We start from the raw sequence: 22,246 nt of genomic DNA, 5'->3' as shown, positions 1-22,246 counted from the left end.
TTTATGTAGAGAGACAGTAGTGTACTAAGAGTAGGCGTGGGGCTGTTTGGGGTCTCTCTGCAGCTCCCTTGGTGTTTGGCCAGAGCAACAACAGATTAAATTTCCACATTTCTGCTACACTGAAATCAATTGGCACACTTAAGAACGGCAGTGTGTGAATGATACACACTGTTACACCTGGACTGGCAAGCACAAGGTCAGCGTGTTTAGAAAGGTAACTTTGGCTTTGGTGGTGACTTTGTGTGTTTTTTTCCCCCCTCTGTCTCTTGATTTCTCTCGCATGAACACACACACACACACACATACGTACCTACGGTCATACAGTCCCTCAGTGATTTCTTTCTCCTTCACTTGTTCACTCTCTCTCATTCTGGCTCCCTCTCTCCCATAGAGGTTATCTCACACAGCCTCTCCGGTCCCTCTGGCCTTGTTATAGTTCACCTATAGGATCTGTATGTATAGCATACAATATACATGAGGCAATGTGCAGAGTACGAGGAGAGAGGACGTCTGAGAAAATCAATTTGTAAACTTATGTCAATTTACGGTCAATGAAACAGACTTATTGCTTTACCATGGAAACATACTGATACTCACCATCCCCCATCCCTGCCAGCACACACACACACACACACACACACACACACACGCTGGTCGATGGGTTGATATTTTTAACAGAGACATCAGGGAGAGGCAGTGCGAGCTCCAAAACTACAAAGCTGCAATCAAAAGTTCATACTGCAAGGCAACCGACTCCTCAAACTAAATTGTGTTTTTTCAGCATTGGTTCACTTCCCTTGTCATTCACAAGTCAACATGGGTTCATGCAGCATGTACAGTGGATAAACCAAATCAGTAGGGCACATGAGGTAGCAATATTTACTGTATTTAATGCTAAATTCCTATTCCAACGGTTGGTGTCGAGTCTACATGTTCCATAGAAAACATCAAATTATATAGTAAATATCTGGAACAGTACATTGTGCATCTACATAAAAATATGAATTCAGGATGATGCCTGTGTACAGCTATGCGATTTTTCTAGGTCACAAACATCTCCAGTGTCTGTCATGTGCTGGAAACCAGACAGGAATGAACGCAGGATTTGTTGTCTGGTTTTCACCGAAAGTTTGCCGGGAGAGCCTGTTTCAGCGTGTCTGAACTTCTGGCGTGGAGCGTTAAAAATAGACCCTCCTGTCCGCCTGTCAGCTTGCGGACAGGAGGTTGTCGATAAAAATGTTACATTGAAATTGACATGCTGGGGGGGAGGGAGAAGCTCTGCACTGTCATTCTGCTTCACAGTCTCTCCCAGCACAGTCACTGAGACCTTATCCCTGCTCTCCTCCTTCTTTCCTCTGCTTCTTCATCCTCCCTTACCCCCTCTAAACCCTTCATTACATGCCTCTGGATTTACGAGCTTAAATGTCAGTCTCATGATATCGCTGACATTCAGATTAAGCGCCTTAAATGCAGTGTAAATGTATAAATGTGGGCCAATGAGTGGGCAGAGCTCAATCCAATTAGCCGTAATGAAAGCGGTCTTAAGGAAATCTCCAAAACAGCAGTTTCTACTAATTTTCTCTGCTTTACGTACACTTAAACTCTACGCTCAGTCAGCTGATTTTATACATTTATGTAGATTTAACCACTACAAGATTCACATTTAGTTTTTTCTGCTATATGGTGTTGTTTGTAATTAAAAGCAGTAGTACAAAAAGTTCCAGGTCAATAATAATAATAATATTAAGCCGCAAGTGCATTTTTATATTGATGACTGATGAGCATTGATGAAAAATGAAGTCATACATAAGATGGAAAGTGTGTTTAGATTTTTCTGCATTTCTAGGGAAATTGTGCCTGAAAGTCAATAATAAGATTAACTTAAAGTGTATTTGGAGAAAATGTCTGTGGCTGGAGAAACAAAGAAGAAACACCCAAAAAAGACAAAGTGGATTACAGCAGCGCCCTTATGGGGAGGCTGTGTATGTGCGTATGTGTGTGTGTGTGTGTGTGTGTGTGTGCTCATCAACGAATGTACCATTACTTTTTATTGTCGACTGCCACTTAAACTGATGACTTGGATACGTGCATTGTTGGTGCCTATCAGCTCTAAGGTATCGGCGTTACTGCAGATCTCTCGTCTTCATACCTGAACAACAGCACAGAGGAAATGGAAACGTGTTGCTGTCCGTCTGAGAGTTCAAACAAGAGTTTCACTCCAGCCGTCTGCCAAAATCCTCGTGGAAGTTAGCAGAGAGGAGTCAGTCAGAGGTGGAGTGTGAGCTGGGCGACCTATAGGCTGCGTTCACTGAGGTCCCCATAGGATCAAATAGAAGCAATTATGGTACGAAAAATGAGAGATTCAGCAATTATCGCTCAAGAACGGTATCCTGCGAACTGGAATCCTCTATGTATGTGTGTGTGTGTGTGTGTGTGTGTGTGTGTGTGTGTGTGAGAGTGTGCACTTCTGCTGATGGAAGGCAGTTTTGGTGGTAGTCAAATATTAGGAAGTTGCATTGATTTTGGAACAAACCTCAACATTCTTTTGCGTGAGCTTCGGCAGCCCTGTTGCTCTGCTTTCGCTCGCTCTCTCTCTCTCTCTCTCTCTCTCTCTCTCTCTGAGCACTTCAGTCACTTCCTCTGTCTGTTATGATGACATGTATGCAAATGAGCTGGTCATCGTTGTCTTCTCATATAAGACTGCATTGTAATGAAAGGTGTATTTAGTAGAGTCGCTTCCTCCTTGGATGATCACATGAGATATGATTATTTATTATACAGCTCTCTGTAATGCTCAGTTCTGATTGGTCAATCGCAGCATCCATCCCGAATAAAGAGAGCTACATTTGTGAATAGAACACTTATAATACATTTATTTAAAATCCTTAAATTATTAATAAGATCAGTCATTAAATTATACATTTTGGGGGGATATACCTACAAATGATTGTTGGTTGTTTATTGTTGTTTGTCTATCAATTGGCTATTTCCTTATTGGCCTCTTTCTTCCTCATCCCTTTCTCGCTTCTATTACATGTATTATTTCTCTCTGTATTGTGTTGTCTCTGTCTCAGGTAATGTCTGCGTAGCGTACGTCTTGAATTATAAGTACTGGAAATTGTCAGACACTGAGACAAATTTCTTACAATCGTAGTGGCGCTCAGGTTTCATGCGGTTTCCATCAAGTCTCTGTCCTGTATGTGAGTTACATTATCTGGCTTAAACAAAAAAACGCACGGTAGCTTTTACATAATAGTAGACGTGGTTGTAATGTTTATATTCTCTGCAGGAAAAGAAGTTGTTGATGAATGTGTCTTACTTGAAAACAAAAGCTTCCAGCGAGTCTGGAAAAGCTTCAAGAAGGAAAAACAAATTCAATCTGGGGGGTTTTTGTTTTTGCCGGAGAATTTGTGGCATCCAAATTGTGTTGCAAATCTATTCACAGTGACATTTAAAGTGAAGAGCTTTATTCTAACTGTGCATCTTTCCTCCCTGAAGGGTGCAAACTGTTTTGTTATGGAAGTGCAAAAAAGATTCTTTAACTGGCTAGAGAATTGTTAGTTTGTTCGCAATGTGTTATTGTTGTTGTTGTTGTTGCCATACAAATTGTCATATCTTTCATGAATGCATAGTTGTGTGCTTTTTTGTGTAGGTATTCATCTGAATTCCTAGTATAAAATGTATAAAATGTGTTTATTCCAACAGAAATGCTGTGACCCTCTCGGTGGCACACTCTTATCCACACACATCACTAACCTGATTTCATTTCAGCTCAGTGTTAACAACAGATCGCAGCGGCCCAGGTAAGTTCAACTTCACCAGAACAGATCAAATCAATTAAGCCTCATTATCCGTCAACAGCGCGAGCTGAATCGACGCCGTGCTGTCTGTGAAACAGCTGGAGACGTTTCCTTTTCATCTAAGACGAACAACCTTTCATCAACCTTCCCTCTGACCAATGAGGTGTGAAAAAAGAGGAGTTGACAATTTTGAATGTCCTTCGGTGTCTGTCCTGTATCATTACCCATCTCTGAAAATAGATTGACGCAATCTAAAAAAAGAAATCCATTGTCATGCGTTCAATCTGCATGGTGGAGTTTCAAGCTCTGGGTCCTCCGGTAGTTTAGGTTACAGCTCTGGCCCTCATATTGGTGTAGACGCTCCTACAGTACATTAGCCTGCAACCACAACTTCATTTCCTTCTTGTCTCCAGATATAAATCATTACATTGCATGATGAAACACTCATTATGACAGATTTGTGGTTATCGCAAAGATAAACACATATTACTCAGATGTGTGATTGCTCTGACCCAAGGTTGAACCACGGATGTACAGACGCTGTTATCGCTTCTCATGAATATACTACTATAATGCTGAATACACTTCCAGACAATCCTTAACGACCGTCATTAGAAAGTTCATCTGTGTGAAGCACGTGATAATAAACAGCGAACGTCATGTACAATGAAGCATAAAATGAGAAACCTTACCCATATGTCAACATGCGCAAACAAACACACAAAGTCACGGGTTAAGTTTATCAAACACCAGGAAAAGAGAGAAAAAGAAAAGGATGAGGTCAGATTGGTGTGTCGATCACGGACGTCTGTGTGACCGCTGGTAAACAACTAGTGGACACATTTTGAGCTAATTCTAAAGTCCTCATCTTCCTGCCTGGAGCACCGTGAAATCTAAAAAAGACAACAGGAGGCCTATAAGCCCTATGCAAACGCAGGACGTCACGGAGAAAGATTTGGGGGATAAAACTTAACCAGGCGACGCGTCTCGAGATTAAATAAATACGTGTTTGTATTAAGTGCTTAATTCATTATCAACAAAGTATGTTGCTTCCCTTCGTTGCGACTGCAAGAGGAAACGTGGTTGATTCTGTAACACTTCCCTAATCTAATAAGTGAGACATGTGTGCCAGGTGTTTTCCCTGAGCATGCTTGGGAATGCTGCTCTTTCCACGTTCAGGGAGTTCAGAGGAACACAGCACACTTTCCTTTTGTCATCTCAGGTGAAGAAATATTAAGTTTACAGCACAGATAGATAAACAGTGTGCGATACACTCACTCTTAATGAACAAATACAATCAAAGTTTCATGTAAGTAGCTCCAAAAAGGGGTTAGAACCCGTTTATTGTATTAACACGGCCATTGCAATTTATCATGGCCGCTAATGGCTGCCCGGGCTTAACAAAAACATTTCTGTGAGATTTACTTCCTACTGGAAACCAGATACAATTGTTGAAATCTGTTAGTAGAGGGGAGGTGTGCGGTGATGTGATTATTCTGCAGCGCGTACAGCAGCCTGTGGAGCGGCTGAGCCCTCAGGGTAGCACTGCCGAGACCGCTGCCTCTCCCTTCCCATCAACACATGTGACGTGCCCTCATTTTCAGCACCATTAATCTCCAGGAGGGAAGAGGGAGGGAGCACGATGGGGGGAAGGGAGGAGGGAGGGAGGAGGGGGACTGTGAAGAAACTGAGGCGGTGGGGGGGGGGGGGGGGGGGGGGGGGTGAAACATGATGCAGTGGACTGAGCGGTTTGACTCAGCATATCGTCCTATACAGCTGTGCGGAGTGTAAGCCATGTGGGCCGCCGCTGATCGCTGTCGCCTTACTAGAAGAGCAGGCGAACCTCGTCCCCTCCTGTGCCCCCACCCGCCCCCCCACTCCCCCACATCTATACGCAGCTACGTCAGGACTCATAAAACAAACATGCAGGGCAACAGAGGTTAAACCAACTTCTGCCCTCTTTCTCTCTCTATGTCTGTCACACATACATACAGTATATTGACACACACACACACACGCATACAGTAGAGTGCAGCACTTTTGAACAGACTCTAGCTCTTTTTCTCCTGTTGAATTTCTGGCAGGTCTCCAGCGTAATCACTGAGGGGAAATCACCCCTTCAAACAGTGAGAGTTTGGCCCTTTCATATCGCATGAAATGAGCATGCAGCTTTGTTCCCAGAGAAAAAAATGCCAAGCTGTCAGTGGAGCATGTCTAATACAATCCACAGATGGGGTCTCTGTAATAACTGGTGGCATGGCCAAGAGAATAAAACCGCAATAAAACAGGGCCTACAGCTGATCTGACAGTTACTTTGTGATGGAGTGATACACCCTGCGACCTACTGACGAGTAATATTTCATACGGAGCAATAACAGTGCAGCCAACCTGCAGGACCAGCTGACAGAAGTCAGGCATTTCTAGGTGGTTATTGCACACAAATGTGTTTGTGCTGCACAGAAAGGGAGCACATTATTCTCAGGTAATTCTAGGTTTTGGACTAATTATATGCATGTACATATTTCTGCCAGCTGTTCGTCACACTAGGTGGAGAAAACAACACGCATGCCAACAAAGAGTATTGACACACCTTCCTATGCTATATTGTCCTCAGATTCCTTTCTTATCACCATCTATTATAGTGAAGTATGGCTTTGGTATCGACGTTTCAGTAATGTGCAGATAAACTGCTGTCACACTAAGATTTGACTTGATGTGCTAAATAACAACAACACATGATACATATGACGTATTTGGGGATAACTTCATGGATTTTTGTCCATTTCTAATATGGGTCAGGTGAATGGCAACATACTGTATGTGCATGTGATGTAATGTGCTCAGTGAAAAGTTGAGTATTTTGTGTTGACCAAGTGAATTCTGCCTCTTTAACTCATGACGAGTATTATATAGACTACTTATTGTAGTATCACTTCTCAGCCATTCCTTTCCGACAGCATCAAGTCAGGAGACGTCAAACAGGTTTCTGTTGATGTAACTATCAAATCATCCACTAAACTAGTAAAACAGGCCATTTCAAAGGCAGATGGAATCTGCATAAGCAGCACACCTTAACCACAAGCTTCCACCTGGCAAGATTAAAATACCACAAGCTGCACACGTCACAGGCACTGGAGTGAGGGGGTGTAGGCATGCTGGAATGAAGAGAGCACTCAGGGCATGTCACCTACACTGCATCTATAACAAGCAGGGAAACATCCTCCTTCACCGCTGCCACAAATGGAACCGCAGAGGGCTTCTTCTTCTCTTCCTCTTCTCTCTGGGGTCAAAACTGAGTACGTCTAAAGTTGAACAACAACTCTTGACATGATATGGCTCATTTCTATTCTACACCAGGCAAAGCCAAGTGAAAGCTTGGTGCTGTGATGAGTAGATGTGACCTGTGTGTTGTCCAGTCAAGGCCAGTACTAATGGACAGAGCCAGACCACAAACATACAGTATATAAGTCACAAATCATACTCAGGTCTGAGCAGTGCTTTGTGACAGTTTTATCCACATATCCAGAGAACTCAAAGCACTGGAACTGTTGAGGAAGGAGAAGACTATTTTCTCCGTCTGATGGCATCAGCATCTGAGAGTTGTAACAACACCAACCAGATGTTTGCCTTCCAGAGCCAGAAGTACATGAGGGCTGAGCTAAGATGACTGAGATGCTGCGGTGCCTCGCCGGTGCCTGGTCTGCTTCACGATAACGTACATATCTAATGAAGCAGCTGTTCCCACTGTAAAGGTAAAAAGGCCGAAATTAATTCACAAATCAACAGAACAGAAAGAGAAACAAGTCAAACTGAATCATGGCGTAAACAGCATTTCAGCACGTTCGCTTGTTTGCTTTTCTGTGAGATCCAGCTGCCGGAACCCTCCGGCTGAAAAAACTCAAAACATAATATAAATCAGAGCGGAGTGAAACGGGCGATCGCAACCAAGTCAGCGAGTGCAGCAGAAACAAAGGCAGACAGTAAACAAGGGGAATGTTTGCTTGTGCCAGGTACAGTGCCGTAAAAACCCAACAGCGGACGGCGCCGGCTAACTAGACGCCATCACAGCGTCCTCTCAACAATCTGACCGCGCCTCATCTGCTCGTTCCTCAATCGGCTCCCCACATGATCACAAGCCAAGTAATCAATCCTGGACACGGATACCAAGCAGTATTCATGAGGTGAAACACTGCCCGCTCAGCAGCTGTTTTTCTAGACCTGCTCTTAACCTGCAATCTCCTCTCAGTGTCACTTCTAATGTACAATATAAAACCTCTTTTATTCAAGAAATCTCCTTCCTCGGAAAAAGGAGAAATCAGATTACACTTCCCGCTAAACAAGTTTCCCTCTTTACACCGTCAGGGAAGCAAACAATCTCTCCCAAAAGGTTTGCTATGATAGAATAAACACTTTTCTTTTAGCAGTCATATGATCCTGGGAAGTCTCTTTTTACTTGCTGGGTCAGTGTGTCATTGCTCGCTGAGGCTCCACATACATGATTTGCATGCCTGAGGGAGCCCGATGCTGGATAACAGAGATACTGTAGGAGATTCAGCTAAGTAGTGGACAAAGGACACAATTCGGTTGTGCTTTTCCCACACAGCATAGCAGTGGGAGGCAGCCATCTATGTGTGTTTTCTAGGTCACATTCAATGCCGCAGTGATAGCCAATTAAAAAAATGCTTTAAACACTTTCAAGACCACACGTTTACATTTAATAATTTGGCAAATAATGATCTAGAATGACACACGTGAGTGTTTGGACTGTGGGAAGCACAATGCACACTGACATGCAGACTCTCTGGAGAAAGGCACAAACTGAATTTGAACACAAAACCTTCTTGCTGTGGGGCGACATGAGCAATATGCCCCCTTTTTGTCTTTGTTTTTTTGTGGAAAAGGCAAATATTGATACAATTTACTGAATGAATTGTACTATTTGTTAGTGCTGCACACATTGGAACCTTGACAGAAAGTCAAAACTCTTCCCCTGTTTAAAGTGGGTGCTTAATAGCCACACCTCTCTCTCTCTCTCTCTCTCTCTCTCTCTCTCTCTCTCTCTATCGCTCTCTCTGCCTCTCTCTATCGCTCTAAGTGATTTGATAACTTGATAACTTTGTTATCAAGTTATCAAATCACAGTGTGCAGTAAGGACTCATGGAGACTGTTTGTGTGTGAAGGACAGTGTTTGTGTTTGTGAGAGCATGACTGCGCTCTGCAAAAGGGCTCAGAATTACCCCCAGCACATTCCCGCCCACTGCTCTTTATTTCAGCCAACTGGGCTTGACCTCCTTTGTTAACCACTCAAGCTGAACAATTTACATTTTTTAAACGTTGTTTGTATTTTCTTGCCTCCATGGCCTTCTGTGTTTTCCGTTCCTAGGAGGAACTGACAAGACGAATAGCAGGTGTAAACGGAAGCAGTTTGTCAAGAATACTTGGACAAACTCTAATTAAGCATGAATGATAAAGACATGCCTTGTTTGCTTAGTCAGCTATATCAGAATCCAAGCGAAACACGATAATACACACAGTGTGTGATGAGATGGGTTCTTTCTCCAAACATGAAATATAGATCCCATTGCTTTTTATAGCTCGAAACGAATTGGACCTTTTGCTTGCATTTATCTCAACAAACTATTTATTTTTATCCACAAACACATTGACAGACTCTTATTGTGAGTCAATCTTTATACATTTTGGATATTACGTGTAAATCCGTCCATGTTGTCAATCCATGTATATTATTGATTAGTATGTCATTTTCAGTATGATTGGGCATTTTTCCTCTTTTCTGCACAATCGTATCTACAAAGCTCATCACTCAAGAGAGTTTTGAGACGAGTTGCGTGCTAAATAAACAAAGTACTTGACACACAAAAGAATGCCATTCACCTACAGTATTTCACACACCATCACGCTATAAAAATCAGGGCATTCATCGCCACACAGAAGCCTCCACTATGCTTTGTTGCAGCTCTGGTATTCAGTTTCCGCCTCCTTTATGCAGTTTGTTAATGACCTCAACAACAGAAGGGAATGTCAGCGGTAGGTAATAGAGAGTGGATCTCAAACTACAGGATTGGCTTAGCGGAAATCTGGCCCTCTGTCACCAGGCTGTGTTTCAGGAAAGGGTTCAAATGAGGACAGGACCGGCATTCAAATCCCAGCAGCACTCGCCAGCAGTAACCACGCTTTTATTGGGGTGTCAAGTCCGGCCTAGAATGTGTGCTGTTCTTAAGGTGGCGGCTTTTGTGCGATTGTGTGCGCACATGGATTCGTGTGTGTGGGAGAGGTGGAGACTTTTAACATGTTTTATTTTCCGTACAATAGCACAATAGCATCCAGCCGTGCCATATACTATAAACCTGGTTCTTTTTAAAAAAAAATATGTTGACATTTACTCCTACGCAACGAGTAGCATAAGGTACTATATAAAAACAGAGCCATTCATGAAGATGGGAAGGAGATAAAAATCTGCTTTCATGTTTACAGACATGAAAATTATGTGACATGGAGGTTTAGATAAAAAATCTCTGGTGTTCTAACAAAGCTGCTATAAATTTAGTTTTTAACGTTAAACCAATCCTGACTGTTGGCAGAAGTGAGTGTTTTCTATCAGAACAGAATGAGTTAAATCTGCACTAAAAGACTAAATGTTGTTAGTAATGAGAGGATTCTTCAGGCTGACGCATGCTAATATTATTCATGTGGACGTGTAATCCTATGATTTTTCAATCAATGTCCCATAAAGACTAAGCAGTGTGATTGCTTGCATGTATAACACTAATAGAGATGTCAATCACCTCATCAATGACTCCGACCAAATGCAGGAAGTCCATGTTGTTTCTTTCCTTTGATGCTAATTTGTTGGCGCACTTACATTGAGGCAAAATGTAATGAACTGCATCATAATATGAGGCTATGAAACAGAGTTAATGAAGTACTTCACAGAAGAGAAGTGAATATATCTCTAATGAAATAATCATCAACTACCTTACAAAATGAATTGTAAGCTGCAGCACTTAACTCCCTGTTCTTCAGTGTTTGGAGAACACGTAGAGTGCTTCAAGCTCTCCCTCAATCCATAAAAGTCTGAGCTGTTTCACAAGTACTTTTATTGTTACTAGGCACTGACCTTGTTTTAATGGTGAAATACTATGAGAAATGTAGGAATTTAACCACTCGGCCATTTGACAGAACTCGGACTACTCCAACTTGTGAAAACAGCTTCTGGACTCTACACATCCTCCATCCACCCACACCAACTACTGACGGTCTGCCCAGTACATAGAAATGAATCTTTCCTGGAGGGCTCTAATGTGTGTTTCAACTACTCCATTCATGTGGTTTTGGTCCCTTTCAGTACATGTTAATCCACATCTTTCCCCATCGCTGCTTTCAATGCAAATGCCAATTCACAAAGTGGTGAAAATACTATGAAAACTTCTTATTAGTTCAGGAAAATGTCCATACTCGTGCCCCACTGCCTCTTTTACCCTGTCGCTGTGAGTTATTCTGACGCTCTTCTGTGCTGTATGTGCTGAATTAGTTTGTACTCTGAGTGGTCACTCAGTACACACATAGTTCCCTCTATAACTCCAGCTAGTAGAGAGTACATTCTATCACAGTGTGAAAATTTACAATTACTGGCTAAATGCTGTACGGGCGCACAGACTCATTTTCATCAGTTATTGTTGAATCTGACTGCAATGAAAGGCCAGTCTGACCTGCCAAAGAGGCCTGCACACAGCCAGTAATTTATTCATGCGCTTGTTCAAACGCAGTATGACAATAGTTGGAGTTCAGCAGACAGCGGGTTATTCTTCAGTATTTATATTGTCTATAAATTGTGCTGTGCTAAAAGTGCTGTGCCTTGATATTTTTAGTATATTGTTGAATTGAGTATACCTTAAAAATCATATTGTACAACATGTACAAGTACAAATTGAGTAATCAAAATTTAAAAAGGAGATTTGACACCGATTTGTCCATTTACACAAGGTACATCTGAAAGCAAGACATAAGTTCCTTTTATCCATAATTCAATGGTATTTGAATACAGCTGAATAAATAGAATGAAAGGAAAGTGATACAAATACCTGGGACAAGGATTTTTCTTCTGTCATGATTAAATTAACTTCAGCATAATAAAATGGCTAAGATTTATATTTGAGCACTAATGTTTATTAAATGCCTGACAGCACACAGGGAGAATGCACATAATTGATACGACTGCATGCATTGTACAGATTTCAGCATTTTAACATCTTCACCTGCACTATCGTTTTCACAAACCAAAACAAGCAGCTGTCCGTTTATAGTCAGGAACCCACAATGCACCAGCAGCCCCTGCACATGCCTGGTGTTGGGATTTAATTGGATATTAGTATCCAGCAGAGTCTGAATTAATCAAATCATTTCCATCCATTAATTTAGTGGAGGAACATACAATTAAAGCCTTATTAGTGTGCTCTCAGGAGTATGCCTTTTCATCCCTCTGTAGAACATTGAGAGTTGGCCAGAGTCCAGTGCAAAGCATTTTCCCCACTTAAATCTGGTGCTTCCTCGCGATGGGCATTCTGTCAATCTAGATACACTGGCTGCAAGCTTAAAGAAAGAAAATGGCCAGCTAATGCATGTGCTGCTTTTCTAGCACCAAAATGACAAAAACCTCTATGCGGAAACCATCTATTTATGATTTAAAGCCTTTCCTATTTGTCAAATTAGAAGTTGCAGAGAATTCAATTGAGTATTACATTTCCATTTCAGTGCGGACCAACAGAAACTGCCAAAGAAATAGGAGGAATCAGACAGCAAGTAAACATAAACACACTTATCTAGGTAATTTTACCATGCTATTCATATTCGTATGTTTCATCAAATATTTCACTGAACTAGGATATTTAATTAAGAATGCTGAATATAGTGTGTAGATTATTCAGAACCCTAAATTCAGGACATAAATCAATGTCATAAAAAGAGTGAAAGAATGAAAATCTGCACACAAACTTCCTTGTTTGTGAAAAGCATGTTTTCAGACACCTGGTTCATCTAAGCATCCCGTCTGTAGCAAACATTACAACCTAGCGCCGTTCTCACTGGGAAATATCCTTTTATACCCTCCTCCTTTCAGCATCAGAGTTGAAATATTTTGCACACAGTACCCCAGACTGCTCAGATGAGCAACCATTTTAATTAAAACCATTTGCAGAGGAAACCAAAGTGAGAGAAAAGTGCCCAGGGATTTTGCACTCTTGTCATCCAAGGCTTCAGGAGGATCAAAGAGTTTTACTTGTGCTTTTTAATGGTTACATAATACAGTATATTCATGGGGGTGGGGGCGTTTGCAGAAGCAATATGGGTCCAGGCAGTAACCCGTCTAAAACTCAATACAATGGCACCACAGATGTCCTGCAATGTAGCTTTAGATCTCAGGCAGGATACAATAACCTGATGTTTATGTCTAAGTTTAGCTGTCAATCAATACAATAGTACTAGTGTAACCGGATACTGTAAGTAGCCAACAATTTCTGAAAATGTTAGATTCTTGGATTGAAAGGGCTGCAAGCGTGTGTGCATGTATATGTGTGAGTGTGTGTAGGTATGTATATATTCATGTATGGCATATATATGTATATATGTGTTTGTGTCTGCTTCCTCATCTGCCTGGCTGGCTGCCATGTGGCCCACCTCTTACTGTCAACCTGTCTGACATTAGGGCTAAGCTGGATCTCATTAGGACCAAGGTGGCAGTGATCCCGTCAACATCGCTTTGGCTCCTGCCATATGGGTCGCCTCCAAGGTAACGGGCCCGGATCATTCCCCTCTGTACCGTAAGCCTTGTTATAGCATACACAAACAACACATACACTGTATATACCCCATAAACTAGGATGTATATGCACGGTAGAGGAACACACACAATAAATAAACTGTGCTGACAAAAAAGGTCACACGGAAGATGTAATCAGATAAGATGCCACACAGATAAATACACACACGCACACTCACATACACACATACTTACTTAATTAAATATGTACATACATTACTGCACAAACCAGATAGGAATATTGGAGACGTGTGACCTCAGACATATAGTACAGATTTCTAATGAATGTCACAATTACAAACTGTGACAGCCATCCACTGCAGGTTATTATCAGGTTTCCCCACAATGTATCAGGCAAAGTTACATAGATGGTTGCTTATAAGTATAATTCAGGGTAACTGTGATCAAATTAAGCCACACATCTGAAAGATGATGGTAAAAATTACTTACTATCTTGTTAAATAATGCCATTATTATGTTAAATAGATGGAAGTGATTCAGTGTTAATAGAATTAGTGTGCAGTAACTAAGAAAGTCAGCATCAGCAGTATCAACACCATGTGGTACAGATGAAGCTTTGTATGAATTTGACTCTTTCCCAGTCCCTTCCTCTAATCACACTGCTGTCTGTGCAATCTGAGTGACAACAGCTGAAGAAAAGGCAAATAAACAGCTCACAGGGTGATCAATCAGTGAGAATGCCACACTTTACCAAGGGCAAACTCCTGATCTGATGAATTACACTTTGGATATTCAAACTGAATTCAGCTTGTCTCACTCTATGTGACAGTGTGGGTTTGTCATAGTTGTGCTGTAGTGGAATCTGTGGAGAGCAGAGTCCACCAAAATAACAGAGCATCGTACATCAACATGGAAATACTGTTTCTTTTACAGCATCTGTCTCTTATCAAAGCTTCGCTACTCAGTACTTAGACGCAGGAAGCAGTTTATGACTTTGTTTAGAGCTTCTTGCACCGGCTCATAAAAACCGCGAATTTACAACATCCAATGTATAAAATAATAGCATAGATGATAGTATATACCGAAATTTTGTGACAATGTTAATGCCAATGTTATTTAAAAACATAAAAATCAAGATCACCCCCAAACTCCCCAGATAGAGAGTCAACATAAAGCACCTTCTGATTTACTGTAAATAAACAACTAAACATTTCACTTTTAGTAGTCCCTATAACCTTTATATCATACTACAATTTAAACAATGTTACTTCATGTTTTATGCTGGACATTTTGCCTGTAAAGTTAATTTGTATTAATTGTATTGATGGTGATTTCAGTTGTGCATGCAGCTATGACAGCAGAACACACTTTGCCAGATTGAAAGCAGCTATAGATTTTTCCCTTTGGCCTGTTTGTTTTGTTTCAGCCTCCACCATCACGAAAGCAAATGATTATTTCATCAGTTTGGCAACAAAAGCATGTGATCAATCATTCATAATTTACGATGGCCTTATAATGCCCCAGGGCCCATAAACACAGATATTTGCATTACACAAGGTCTAAGCTGGTCCCCGTGATAAGAGACCAATAAATTTTGTTGTTGTACACACACATACTCCTGATAAGAGGGAAACTTTGCTTTACACTGAAACACCGGGCAGTGCAAGCAAAGACGATGTTGTGGTCTCATGAGCTACTATAACAATGACCTGGACCCCGTCCTTTAATTCCTGTTCCCCCAGCCAGCATCCCGCTGTCTTTCCCAAGCCCTGCTGTTGTTATTATTTTGCACTCCTCAAAGCAAACGCCTAAATCCCTTGTGCAATGAGTCTGACTGAAACAAACCGGCCCTCGATTTATGTGGTCCTCTAGGAAGACAACTCCATTATACATTGACACGAGACAAAAATATGTGGGAAAACTACTCCTCTCTACTAAGCCAAGCAGGCATATTTACCACAACTTGGAAAAGCCTGGCGTTTCAGAGCCGACTGGCAGAGCTAAGATGTCAGACACTCGAACTATAAAGATAAAGTCTTGGGTTTCTTTACCTCGTCATGCTGTCCGGGATGCAGTTCTGTCCTGGATACCCGTCACCTCTGGCTGACAGTGACCCCTGTGACATGCCTGGTCGAGATTTCCACGACTCCATTAACGCTGTTACGGGTGAAATTAGATTCAACAAAGGGTTGGACTGGTCCCTCACATCGTGGCGTGTGAAAGACATTGTTCCTTGCGCTCCAATCTGGTAATGGAATGAGTGTCCACCAGAGTTAACTCCAACAATGGCCGATGTGGGCATGCTGTTGTTCTCTTGGTAATAGCTGCCATCATTGGTCTCCTGCTTAACTCCTTTAGACAGGACATTGTTGGAGAACACATCAGTCTCATAGTTACCATTCATGGGTCCTAAAATGCCAGAAAGGCTGTATTCGTCAATGTTATTCCTCAGGGACAAATAGGTGGTTTCAGATGTAGGGAAAAGATTGAGAGACGGCGACTGCTCACTATAGGGTTGTTGATTCATACATGCCTCATTTTTGTTTGGCTCACTCTTAATCTGTGTGATAAAGGGTGTGCTACTCACATTACACTTAGTGCTGCCTAAACACATGCTCCTGTAGTCAGTCCCCGGCTCATTCTTTATGTACTTAACCATTCCCATTTGGTCTATGCCTACATTGAATACCTCACCGTCTACCATCTCCACTTTTGGGAACTCAAAGTTCTTAAAGTCTGGGTCTCCGGTCAGACCAGTTCCTTCGGGGCTATTGGTGTCATTCTGCACCAGACCCAGTCCACCGGCAGGACTGGACACAGGAAACCCAGCAGAGGACGGGTTCTGTGGGCTGCTGACGGTTGCCGCGGCCCTTGTAGCAGGACTGGAGAGTGAGGGTCTCATCGGGTTGCAGTTGTTGGCTGTGCTGGTGCAGCTGCCACCTGTGGGGCTCGAGACAGATGATCTAATGTTACACGTAGTGCTGCATGAAGGTGGGGATCTCACACTGCTCATACTCTGCGGGCTGGACATGGGGGACCGCATGACGTTGAGTGGGCTGGTGAGCGGTGGTGAGACCACTGTGCTGGACTCTACAGGGCTACATGTGGCTGAGTTCCTGCACTGGATGTGGGCCAGTGTTGGACCACAAGAATTCTGGTTGACAGGACTACTGACGGATGAGCACACTTGTCCAAAGCATGTCGGGGGGCTGGTGGTGGATGACACCATATTGTTACTGCCTCCAGGGCTGGAGATGGAGCTGGAGGTCTGGGGACTGCAGGACAGAGATGAGGCCAGCATAGAAGCTGAGCTCACTGGAGTCCCGGCCACGCATTCTCGGGGAGTGGCACACGGCTTCTGGAAACCCAATGGCTTTAACGTCTGGCTTTTTGTGGAACTACAATGGTTGTCCTCAAGAGCCAGTCCACACACTGGGTACATCTTTCCAGGGCTGGCACTGCCCCCCTGCTGACTGAAAGCAAAGTCTGCCTCTCTGGCAGCATTCATATACAAGCCCATAGACTCAGCCACAGTCTTGGAAAGCTCCTTGGAGTCCATTTCCTGCTTATGAACATGGAGAGAGTTGTTGAAGTGTGGGAGAACAAATGGTTGGTTCTGGCTTAGCCGAAGCATTGGCTGCTCCTGTTTCTTTGCATTGTTGTCTTTGCAGTCAGCGCTTGGGGTTCCAGCAGGACAGCTAACATTGACAATGTCCATCAGTATATCGTTGCTAGCGAGATTTGAATCCTCTGTGCTGCAGCAGTACTCCATGGTGGTAGGCACCTGAGACCATCTGTTCTCTGTATCACTCCCATCAACGAAACTTTGGTATCTTTTATCCATTGCTGGCTCATTGATTTATCTGGTAAAGGATGAAAATAAGAAAAGAGAGGAAAGATAATTGTAAACACTGCTCTTGTTTGAAATTAATCACAGTCCAGCAATTAAAAAGCAATTAGTACAAGCAGGTGAATTAACTGTTTTGGCCTAAAGGCTGTCACTTGTTTGGCAAGTCTAACACATTTCAATAAATAAAGACACAATGAAAGGTCTTTTTTAAATTAAAATCTGACAAGGTAGATAAAAAAGAGTTAGACAAAGAAACACTTGGGAGGATTTAGTAGGATTTCCTTCATTTCTAACCGTACTTATTCAAACTCCGGGTTAAAGAATACACATAAATCACGCTTTGTAAACACAGCTTTTAATTTTCCAAAAGCCCAAAGCGAGCTCGTACAGTATTTCCTCTCCCGCAGATGAGGCGTGTTGTCGTTGCCATAGGGGATGTACAGTCTGATAAGTTGAACAAACTGCACTGAAAGGGTTAAATGAATCTGGGTGACGTTGCTCGTGGTTTTTTGTTTTTTTGGTCCATGGCTCCGCCTTTACTAAGTTTCTATTGGACGGCGCGCACAGAAATCCACGAGCTCAGCGACGCAGCTCTCTGATTGGTCAGTTCGCTGTCACTCAATAGTTATTGCTCTTGCAGCCACAACATTGCTGCGACATAAGTTGAAATGTTGTTTTAGCGCCTAAAGCGGCTCGATCGGTTGCGGCGGCAACCTAAAGATGATAGCGATATTTACTGAACACTATACAGATTGTGTGTGTTTGTGCGGCGCATCGCTTCAGGTCACGTCAGATCAAATCTTATTCTGCATGCGCTCTTTGAAGGTCTCACCGCTCCACGACACACAACATGTCTGGGATTAAGTTGTATCGGCAAAATGCACAATGCGTCCTTTGAACACATCCTACATTATTTTATTCCCCTGAAATAAATAAAAAAGAATAAAACAGTTCACATCCGGATAATTCCTCCCTCCAGACCCCTGCCGTGTGTGTCCTGACTCTGTAGGTCACACACTCTTCCTCTGAATATCTCTCCATTTTGCGGGTGCGCAGATTTATATTCTAACTGGCTAAATGATTTGTCCGTTTAGTAAAGACGCATTTGTGGCTTCTGTTGTGTCAAAAAATGGAATAACCGCAGAACGGAGAATTCGTATACATAATTCAAAGACTTTTCAGAGAGCGTTCGGCACATATACGTTTCTCACCGGCGAGACAGGTGCTTGCGAGAAATGCAAATGTCATATTTTCTTTAATTACAGCTTCTCTTGTTCTTGGCACGCAAACTAATCAACTTTTACTTTAAACTAGATCATTCACACCATTCACACACGGCGATCGTCCCCGGTTCAAAGTTATTACAGCTCTTTCCCACATCAAACGCACCCGCGAGGCAAATTTCCAGTTAAATCAGATTTACAGTGCGGAGTTTGGTTTCATTATTACCTTCAAATCTTAAGTGAAAAGATACAAATCTACACAGGCACAAACACTGCTCTCCGTCCTTCCTTACCTTAATTGCGACATTCAGAGTTGTCAGGTGGCTGTGTTGCCGGGCAGCGATAATCCAGAGGACAAAAAAGACATGGAAAGCAAAGTCAATAAATATCAACAAATGTGTTGAATCTACTCTTTCCAATACATAGTTTTCAGTTTGACAGCTGGGCGCACTGGAGAAGTCTATTGCGTATTATCAGTAATCCTCCTGGAGCGACGCGCTGTTTTTGACAGGACGAACGGCGGCGACGGGTCGGACGGCAGCCGCAGATCATCTCACATTATGGCTGTAATTTCGCGGATTACCGATTCCGGGCCTCTGATAAAACAGTATTAAAAAACAAACAGAGGAGTCGGGCAGACTTGCAGTCAGAGCGACGTCATTGTGTGCACATGGACCCTCCTACTGCAACGAGTGCAACACAAACTCCGAGGAGGGGCGGAGAGGGGAGGGGAGGGGCTGTGTGTGTGCGTGTGCGTGTGCGTGCGCGCATGTGTGTGTGTGAGCGCAGGTAGACAGATCCGTCTGGAAATATAGGCCAGCGCTCTCAGCTCACTGCTTTTTCCAATAAACTCTCACGGCGACAATGGGAGGACTTTTCAAAAAACGTGCAAGGCAAACATCCCCAGCAGGGTGTCGTGTTCTCTCCTCAAAGTTTTATTCAATCTCTTTCTTTCATCTGCTGACCGATTGTTGTATTTTATGTGGGGTTTTGTCTAAATGGTTTGCGACAGACACACGCAAAGAAAGGAGAGAGGGTGGATGGAAAGAGAGAGAGAGAGGCAGAGAGAGGAATCGTTTTTATTCTTGAGACATTCTAAGAGCTTCTGAGACCGCTGCCTCCACTAGGTGGTGCACTATTTCTGCTGCTGCTGCAAGTCCATTTGAGTGGTCAATGCCTGAGCCCATCATCTGTCCGCCTGTGAAGCTCTTCACTTTGTGTCTTTGATGGTGCAAAACTCAGACTTTATGTGCACATAAGCTGTTTGCAGTTGAACTGTGATCTTGGCCAGAAAAACTGTAAGCTTTAAATGTGTGTGTTCACACTCTGAACACAGACGAGTGGCTCGTGAACACCCAACCCACAGTATGTCATTTAGTTTGTCAGAAATGTGCTGAAGCTGTATTTGATTGATCTTTGATATAGATTCGTTTTGTTTGGCACAGCTCAGAAGCTACTGCCGTGCTTTTTTTTTTATGGTATTGGGTTTGAGTGTGTTGTTGCTGTATCCGTACAGCAACAAACAGTAATCAGTTTGATCCCTGGAGATGTCAGTCAGTTGAGTCACATTCTGAAGGGTTCCACATGGCTGCATAAAACTGGGCAAGGACTCTGGAGGATTTAGTGCTGTGTCGTTTGAGTGCTTTTCTACATTGCACTCCTCTGGTCTGAGTTCTCACAGCGATTCTCTAGCCATTGTCCAAGTGTGGCTGGAGCAGTTAGATTCATCAAATCCGAAGCAACAGTGCCCACTGCCCTGATCTGCCTGTTAATCACCCATGAACACAGGACTTGCTTCAGAAAAAAGCTAAATGAATATACTGAATGGGACTTACATTCATGCATGCACGCACATGTAATGGATGCCAATCAGACAAATCAAGAGCAAGTTTAATTTTGCTTTGCATTATAGATTCATCCTCTGGTGACAACAGCACAGGGCTGATATGGAACCTGTAATAATTGGCTCCCTCGTTAGTAACAAATTGACTGTGGCCCAATTGAATCACACTCTCACACACTCTCTATCGCCCTCATTTTAGTGAAACCAATGATAATCACAGTTTATTTACATGGATACTATACCTATCCTGCTTTTGAAGGAGGGGGGAATGGAAAGTCCCTCTGTATGAGTGATTACTGCTATTAGGGCGTCCACTCCAGTTTAGACAAATAGCAGACAACTTGTGTAGGAAGAGGGCCAAAGGCATGACAGAGAGACATATGCTGCGCCGCATGGGGACAGGTGAATTGTTAACTCAGAGACAAAACACTTGTCAAGTCAGCACAAGACCTCGTCCACCTCGCGTGTGGTAATTACACTTGGTTTTAATTAGGGGAATATTCCATCACCGCCTTCCTCCCTCAGCTGCTTAAAGTTCCATTTTGCATTCACAGAATTATTCTGAAGGACAATTTACAGACAAAAGACGTATTCGCAAATTCCTTACAACGACGGTTCTCAAGCGGTGGTACGTGTGCCATCATTTTTGCTCAAAGTGCTTAAAATTCAATCTATGGCAATATTGATATTATGTCAAATGAGTTACAGGGAAAACTATTATTTTCTGATTAAGAATTAGATTTTTTAGTTGCAAACAGGCCATCTGCTCCCAAATGAACACCGTAACTACACTTCATTTGATTGTTCTTTTGTCACTTTTATAAAATTTTAACCTTGCAAATGCTTGATCCTACTTTATTTCCAAGCAACCAAGAAAATGTATTTCATTGGTTTTGCCCAGAGCATATTTTATGAGTAACCTGGACTCATTTGTGTGTGAGGGAGACTTTAGCTTGGCCAGGCTACGCTGGTATATCCAATGTACAAACTGAATAACCTCACAGTTGGATGATAAGACTCTTGACTATGAAGGTCAGGCCTGGGAATTTGTGCTACTGAATTTTAACTAGGGTTGCTATGGGAACTAGTATGTTTTGACATCTGAACTCTGCAGCTATGGTCAGTGAAGACAGACAGAAAAACAGCCCTGGGTTATAGAAAATATGAGTAAATAATGTTCAAGTAATTATTTTGGATAAATTCTCTTCCATTTACTTCCATTAGCATTCATATAATGTAGCCCTAATGTCCCAGGAAATACAATCACTAACATATTGCTTCTTTGATATGGTTACAGTACATTTCTCAAAACAATTAGTACAAAGAGCACAGCACTTTGGATTACCTGCAATAGCATGTAACTTGCTCAAAATCCTTAGTTTATCTCTTAGGAGTAAAGTCTGTGAACACGGCAGTGCCATCAGAATGATAAGTCCTTTTGTCAGTGATCAGTCTGCTGTGAACTATGGTTTAAGTTTAGATGACAATGATTGAAAATACACAAACCTGAACTTTTTTCTCTATGGCATACATCAATGTCAACACCACAAAGTTAAACATTACTGTATGTGGGAGAATGATTGCACAAGACTGGAGATGATTCAAATTTACACTTTGTACTGTTTGTAATTTGTTGACCGTCTTAGCAAAAAATACCAAAAGAAAGAGACAAGACTGTTTCACAGCACTGGATAGCACAAAGGAAAAAACAAATGTTTTAAATTAAAAATCTTG

General features: G+C 42.3%; 1 protein-coding gene across 1 annotated transcript in view; it reads right to left on the bottom strand.

The window, feature by feature from the left end:
- The window catches only part of nr3c2 (nuclear receptor subfamily 3, group C, member 2), a 61,281-nt gene extending 41,936 nt beyond the window's left edge, over window positions 1-19,345 (bottom strand). Inside the window, exons 1-2 of the mRNA XM_076147697.1 lie at window positions 18,963-19,345; window positions 15,648-17,459 (exon numbers count right to left, since the gene is read on the bottom strand). Of these exons, the coding sequence (XP_076003812.1) occupies window positions 15,648-17,440 (1,793 nt within the window). The 5' untranslated portion in view covers window positions 17,441-17,459; window positions 18,963-19,345. The remainder of the gene's footprint in view (window positions 1-15,647; window positions 17,460-18,962) is intronic.
- Between the last annotated feature and the right edge of the window lie 2,901 nt (window positions 19,346-22,246).

Source organism: Genypterus blacodes, unplaced genomic scaffold, assembly GCF_046128005.1.
Source record: "Genypterus blacodes isolate CSIRO-AG114 ecotype Tasmania unplaced genomic scaffold, CSIRO-AGI_Gbla_v1 ptg000039l_1, whole genome shotgun sequence".
Lineage (NCBI taxonomy): Eukaryota > Metazoa > Chordata > Actinopteri > Ophidiiformes > Ophidiidae > Genypterus > Genypterus blacodes.
The sequence above is the reverse complement of the archived record's forward strand: the minus strand, read 5'-3'. Positions and strand labels throughout refer to the sequence as shown.